This window comes from Salvelinus sp. IW2-2015, unplaced genomic scaffold, assembly GCF_002910315.2.
Source record: "Salvelinus sp. IW2-2015 unplaced genomic scaffold, ASM291031v2 Un_scaffold1770, whole genome shotgun sequence".
NCBI classification, from domain to species: Eukaryota; Metazoa; Chordata; class Actinopteri; order Salmoniformes; family Salmonidae; genus Salvelinus; species Salvelinus sp. IW2-2015.
The window spans coordinates 44,031-51,407 of record NW_019943147.1 but is presented as its reverse complement, the minus strand read 5'-3'; the positions used below and the strand labels follow the sequence as shown (position 1 = coordinate 51,407).

The following is a 7,377-nucleotide window of genomic DNA, read 5'->3' as shown; positions in this document are numbered from 1 at the left end:
AAATGTAATAATAAATGGCTAGAATTGAGATTCCGTAATTACTATAAATGTCATCATGGACATTAGGGGTTCTTTGCTCGTTAAACTCTTACAGAATATGTTACAATTTGGACGGCCAAAGGCACTTAAAATACATTTGAGTCAYATTAAAATCTTTATTTTAGATGTTCGTCAAAAACTGTTCTTTATGGCATATACAARACTAAAGGAGTTAATTAGAACCATTTCCCACCATGCAGTGTAACATCTTGGATAGGTCCCAAATGGGCCCTGGTCAAAAGTAGTTCKCTACATACGGAATAGGGTGCAATATTGGGACGCAACCCCAGGCCAGCTGACAACATTTCTTCCTGACAGAAAACAGGGATTGTGAAAAGGTCAGAGAGAAACACTGTGGAAGTGTTTGGTCAWTGCGAGTGACAGAGACATTCTCTACAGTCTGGTGTCTGAGGGGGTCGTTGGCCCTCTAGCTGCTGGGGAACATTTCCAGAACATTCTACTGGGGGTAAAAACAATAAAAACGGGTCTACAAACAAAATAAAATGTTTATTTTTATTTTTATTAACTTCTTATCCGAAGGTGTTTAAAATATGATAATCATATTCCTTTTTTGTATTTCTACTCAAGAGGGAGAGAGAGCAGTATCGCTTGCATTAACGCCTTGTGTTAATCCCAAGGACGAGCTAAAAAAAACAATTATGTGGTAATTCAATCAATTTGGAAAAGGGCATTAATTCAGGGACTAAAGTCAATATAAAAATAGCATTGATAAAATAAGCTTTGCTGCGTAAATTTCTCCCGCATGTGAAACGGTCAGTAGAGTAAGTGTATGCCCTAAGTTATGTTGTCTCTGCATCTACATTCAGCACTGTGTTTAGACTAGCTTGGCCTCAGTGGATTTGTCATGCGTTGGCATTCTCAGGTCACCGATATCGTTACTGTGTTGAACAATAGACAGATCAGAGTGAGAGAACTACAATTCCCACAGGGACCTAGTGAATCACCTAACACTTCTTCTTCTCTCTCTCTCTCACGCGCACACACAGTCTGTCTCACATTGTTATTCATGATGCACCAGCCACCCTCCTCCCTGCTACTCCCCTCTGCAGTGTCACAAGGATGCAGGCAGGGTCACATGGATGCAGGCTGTGTCACATGGATGCAGGCAGGGTCACAAGGATGCAGGCAGTGTCACAAGGATGCAGGCAGGGTCACAAGGATGCAGGCAGTGTCACAAGGATGCAGGCAGGGTCACAAGGATGCAGGCAGTGTCACAAGGATGCAGGCAGTGTCACAAGGATGCAGGCAGTGTCACAAATGACACCCTATTAACTATGGGGGCTCTGGTCAAATGTAGTGCACTATATAGGGAGCCATTTGGGACTCAGTCTCAGTGTCAATACCACAAAGAACTTCTACAATCTCCATGTCTTTTCTTTGATCTTGACCTTCTGATTTCATTCCTTTATTTGATCCCTCATCATCACTCACCGGTCCATTCTATTCTTCTGGACTCACAAACTCACACTTCTGTGGTGCTGCTTGACAAAGCTCTCCTGTCTCTCTCTCCCTATCGCCCCCCTCACCTCCTCCAATCTATCCTGCCTTGGAGTGGGGATGACAACGTCCCTCACAACTCTCTCCTCTGCCCTGGGGTTCCCGTCTCTGTTCTCAGCTATCAAGGACCTCTCCCTCTCCCAGTCCTCTCCCATCAGGCTGCTCACGTCACTCAGATCCCCCAGGTGCCCCACCGAGTCACACTTCCCCAGGTCTGAGGCGATGGTCTGGAGGCTAATGTCAGACATGGAGTCTGACCCTGCCTCCCCCCTCTCCCTGTGACCCCAGCCCTGCTCTCTGTTTCTCTCCCTGTGACCCCAGCCCTGCTCTCTGTGTCTCTCCACCCACTGCCTGGTCTTCTCTCCATCAGCCCAGTCCTTCTCATCCAAGCCTCCTCCTCCGCCACAGGCTCCTCCAACCTGAACCCCGACCGCAGCTTTGACCTCAGCCTCCGCCCCCACCGGGGAGCTCCGCCCACCGCAGGCTACGGGGTGGGCCCTGGTGGCTTGGACACGCCCCCTCTGAGCATGGATCTGCTCGCTGATTTGCTCCAGGTTGCGCAGGGCGACGGAGTAGCGCATCTTCACCTTTGCGACACGTTCTTCCAGCTGCACCACATTCGCCTTGTGCTCCTGTCAGAAAAAGAAACACAGACAGTAAGCTGCTTATGCCCCGGTCATTGAAATCAATGGGAGCGTGCAAATGTTACGCGTGCGTGTCCAATGTAAGCAGGCCATGTGTTGCTGAAAACATGGCAGATCTGGCCAAGCGGGATCATGTCCATCAGGACGGTGAACGGTTGTAGCACTGAACCTTGAGGGACACCGTAGCTAATAGTGGACTTAGTTCTTGAATTTATTTCGATATAGACTCCTGGTCTATGGGCCATTCTGGTTGGGACAAGGCTACTCACCTCTAGTATGTGGTTGAACTGAGCCTTGAGCTCAAAGTAAGGTTTTGACTTGACGATGACCCTCTTCAGGGATTTCTGGAGCGTCTGGACACGTTGCTCTGCCTCCTGGCACAGCTGAGTGACCCGCTGGTGCTCCCTCTCGCTCCGCAGCCGCTCCTCCTCTGCCTCGTTCACCTGGGAAACACACGCACACTCAGCAGCCCGTCGGTCATGCCCTTGGACATCAAGCCGCCCTGAGCCAGCCTCGCTCTGTAGGTGCCTCTCTCCACATCGATCACCAGAATCAACACACTGGCACTTTTACAAGGAGAAAAATCGACCAAGAGTAGGATACTTTATTTTACCTCACACATACGGTGCCTTCGGAAAGTATTCAGACCCCTTGACTTTTTCCACATTTTGTTACGTTACAGCCTTATTCTAAAATGGATTAAATAGTTTTTTRCCCCCGCCTCATCAATTTACACACAATACCCCATAATGACATCACAATAACCCATAATGACAAAGCAAAAACAGTTTTTTTGAAATATTCTGAATTATCACAGTTACATAAGTATTCAGACCCTTTACTCAGTACTTCYTTGAAGCACCTTTGGCAGCGATTACAGCCTCAAGTGTTCTTGGGTATGACGCTACAATCTTGGCACGCCTGAATTTGGGGAGTTTCTCCCATTCTTCTCTGCAGATCCTCTCAAGCTCTGTCAGGTTGGATGGGGAGTGTCGCTGCATCAGCGGGTTCAAAGTCCGGCCTCTGGCTGGGCCACTCAAGGACATTCAGAGACTTGTCCCAAAGCCACTCCTGTGTTGTCTTGGCTTGTGCTTAGGGTCGTTGTCCTATTGGAAAGGTGAACCTTCGCCCCAGTTTGAGGTCCTGAGCGCTCTGGAGCAGCTTTCATCAAGGATCCTCTGTACTGATGCTCCGTTAATATTTCCCTCGATCCTGACTAATCTCCTAGTCCCTGCCGCTGAAAAATATTCCCACAGCATGATGCTGCCACCACCATGCTTCCCTGTAGGGATGGTGCCATGTTTCCTCCAGATGTGACGCTTGGCATTTCAGGCCAAAGAGTTCAATCTTGGTTTCATCAGACCAGAGAATCTTGTTTTCATGGTCTGAGAGTCTTTAGGTGCCTTTTGGCAAACTCCAAGCAGGCTGTCATGTGGCTCTTTACTGAGGAGTGGCTTCCGTCTGGCCACTCTACCATAAAGGCCTGATTGGTGAAGTGCTGCAGAGATGGTTGTCCTTCTGGAAGGTTTTCCCATCTTCAAAGGAGACTCTGGAGCTCTGTCAGAGTGACCATCGGTTCTTGGTCACCTCCCTAACCAAGGCCCTTCTCCCCCGATTGCTCAGTTTTGGCCAGGCTGCCAGCTCTAGAAGAGTCTTGGTGGTTCCAAACTTCTTCCATTTAAGTATGATGGAGGCCACTGTGTTTGGGGACCATCAATGCTGCAGACATTTTTTGGCACCTTCCCCAGATCTGTGCTTGACACAACCTTTCTCTGGGCTCTACGGACAATCCTTTGACCTCATGGCTTGGTTTTTGCTCTGACATAACCTATCAACTGTGGGACCTTACATAAGACAGGTGTGTGCTTTCCAAATCATGTCCAATCAATTGAATTTAGCACAGGTGGACTCCAATCAAGTTGTAGTAAATCTCAAGGATGATCAATGTAAACAGGATGCACCTGAGCTCAATTTCGAGTCTCATTGCAAAGGGTCCTGAATACTTTATGTAAATAAGCTATTTCTGTTTTATTTTATTTGCAAACATTCTAAAAACCTGTTTTTGCTTTGTCATTATGGGTATTTGTGTTAAGATTGATTTTTAGAAATTGTACATTTTTCTAAATTTTTAGAATAAGGCTGTAATGTGTTAAAAGGCAAGGCGTGTGAATACGAAGGCCCTGTATCACTCACGACCACCCTCTGAACAGAGCACCATTAAGCTATCAACGTCACGACCAACTGTTAGGTTGACGCTTGGTGATGATAATACCTGGGTCCCCCTCTCTTCAATCTCACATGTACATGTTAAGTGCACTGTGGCTCACTTGAGTCCATAGCAGAATAGAACAACGAAGCTCCATTGCAATGAGAATGAGGACGTCCAACCTCCAATTAATTATCGTTGATTAAGCACAGAGAGTGCCCGTCTCCCTGCGCCACGCTTGGCCGTCTCAGGCTACATAATAAATAGCTGATGTGGCCATCTGACACTGACCCAAATGGTGCTCTATTCCCTATATAGTGCACTACTACCCAATGGGCCCTGGTCAAAAGTAGTGTACTGTGTAGGGAARAGGGAGCCATTTGGGATGTAGCCTTAAACCTCCACTCCAGACTGATGAGGCTTAATGCTTTCACATTTCCATTGGACCTTATTCAAGTACAATCTTGTGGGTGAAGAGATTGATAGTTCTCACAAGACCACTCCACCATGATTCACTGTCTACTACAGATATAGATTAAGCCACTAGCAGGCTAGTGATTGTCTAGTGCAGAGATAATCAACTCCAGGACTGGGTCATTTTGTCTAGTGCAGAGATAATCAACTCCAGGACTGGGTCACTGTCTAGTGCAGAGATAATCAACTCCAGGACTGGGTCATTGTCTAGTGCAGAGATAATCAACTCCAGGACTGGTGGGTTAAGCTACTACTGGTTTTATTTTCTACCTGGTAGTTAACCACTCACRWGCTGTACCACYTCTGAATGAGTCCCTGATTAGAAGGAGAAAATTCAAACCAGAAGTGTTTTGGCCCTCCAGAACCAGAGTTGAATATCCCTGGGCCTCTATTCATAAAGTGTCTCAGAGATCAGCACTCCTACTCTGACACCTGGTCTGGTCCTGGTCTACCATAGCTACGACCTGTCCTCTCCCTGTGCCTTGGAGAACCCCCTCCTCTCCCCTGTCCTCTCCCTGTGCCTTGGAGAACCCCCTCCTCTCCCTCATCTCTCCCCCCCTCTGTCTGTACCTTGGAGGTGGCGTGGTTGAGCATCTCCTGCCAGGTGGGGTCCAGAGTGTTCCTGTCTGCCAGGAGCCCCTGCTCTGCCACGTACACCATCTCTCTGGCAGCCGTATGCATGGAGACGGCTCTCTCGTACCGCAACGCTGCCTTCTGCGTCTCCTGCTGGGCCTATGAAAACAACAACCAATCACAGTTCAGTAAAGAACAACACAACCAATCATAGTTCAGTGTGAAGAGACCACACAACCCATAAATAGTTTCATAACAGAGACACAACAACCAATCATACGACGAACCAATTACGAAGGGACGAATTCTTACTTACGGTAAAGTTAAAATGTAATTCCCATCGACATCTATCCATGACTAAGTGWAAATCTGATTTAAAATGGAAGTCAGGATTAGCCTCTAAAATCAGGAGCTAGACGGTGGAGGGGACACTGAGGAAAACAGGAAGTCTCCCCATCACCAGCTATAAAACAAGAAGACGACAGCAACAGCTACAAATCATAGTGAAGTGAAGCAAAATAGCTGATCCTSATRGTATTCTAGTCATGCTAGTTGGTGAATTATGTCAAAGCCAGAGAGGGGGAAGATTTGTCCATGTTGGTTTAGGGAGAAGGGGAGAGGCACTTKGAGACAAAGTTTGRGTCCGAAATGGCACCCTATTCCCTATATAGTGCACTACTTTWGACCAGAACCAGGGTACRATTTGGGACACAGRCAAGGTGACTCAGAATCACAGGGCAGGATAGAGCAGTCTCCTGAGATAGGCTGTAGCAGCAGGAGGGGGCGGGGCCCGGATGGACGCACAAGGTTGAACAAAGTCTATGGTTGTCAGGTGAAGATTGATGAAGGCTTCACTTTGAGCACCCGTTATCATCTTTGTGACACGGTTCCCTTGACGGTCAGTCTCGCTCAATAGCAGTCAGACGTGTGGCAGGCAAACCGAGCAACTGTGTTATGGACAGAATAATAAAATCACAAAAAGGTGCTTAGTTGTCTCCTGAATAGACATCCASGTACAGTTGAAGTAGGAAGTTTACATACACTTAGGTTGGAGTCATTGAAACTCGTTTTTCAACCACTCCACAAATATCTTGTTAAACTATAGTTTTGGCAAGTCGGTTAAGACATCTACTTTGTGCATGACAAGTAATTTTTCCAACAATTGTTTACAGACAGATAATTTCACTTACAATTCACTGTATCACAATTCAAGTGGGTCAGAAGTTTACATACACTAAGTTGACTGTGACTTTAAACAGCTTGGAAAATTCCAGAAAATGTCATGGCTTTAAAAGCTTCTGATAGGCTAATTGACACAATTTGAGTCAATTGGAGGTGTACCTGTTGATGTATTTCAAGGCCTACCTTCAAACACAGTGCGCTCTTTGCTTGACATCATGGGAAAATCAAAAGAAATCAGCCAAGACCTCAGAAAAAAAATTGCAGACCTCTACAAGGAATTTCCAAATGCCTGAAGGTACCACGTTCATCTGTACAAACAATAGTAAGTATAAACACCATGGGACCACGCAGCACGTCATACCGCTCAGGAAAGAGACGCATTCTGTCTCCTAGAGAGGAACGTACTTTGGTGCGAAAAGTGCAACTCAATCCCAGAACAGCAGCAAAGGACCTTGTGAAGATGCTGGAGGAAACAGGTACAAAAGTATATATATTCACAGTAAAACGAGTCCTATATCGTCATAACCTGAAATGGCGCTCAGCAAGGCAGAAGCCACTGCCCCAAAACCGCCATAAAAAAGCCAGACTACGGTTTGAAACTGCACATGGGGACAAAGATGGTACTTTTTGGAGAAATGTCCTCTGGTCTGATGAAACAAAAATAGAACAGTTTGGCCATAATGACCATCATTATGTTTGGAGGAAAAAGGGGGAGGCTTGCTTCCCGAAGAACACCATCCC

General features: G+C 46.6%; 1 protein-coding gene across 1 annotated transcript in view; it reads right to left on the bottom strand.

Annotated features, from left to right (window-relative positions):
* Positions 1–1,057: 1,057 nt before the first annotated feature.
* Positions 1,058–7,377, bottom strand: part of LOC112071920 (SH3 domain-binding protein 5-like) — an 11,237-nt gene continuing 4,917 nt past the window's right edge. Inside the window, exons 4-6 of the mRNA XM_024139337.2 lie at positions 5,452–5,613; positions 2,471–2,644; positions 1,058–2,189 (exon numbers count right to left, since the gene is read on the bottom strand). Coding sequence (XP_023995105.1) covers positions 1,515–2,189; positions 2,471–2,644; positions 5,452–5,613 — 1,011 coding nt within the window. The 3' untranslated portion in view covers positions 1,058–1,514. The remainder of the gene's footprint in view (positions 2,190–2,470; positions 2,645–5,451; positions 5,614–7,377) is intronic.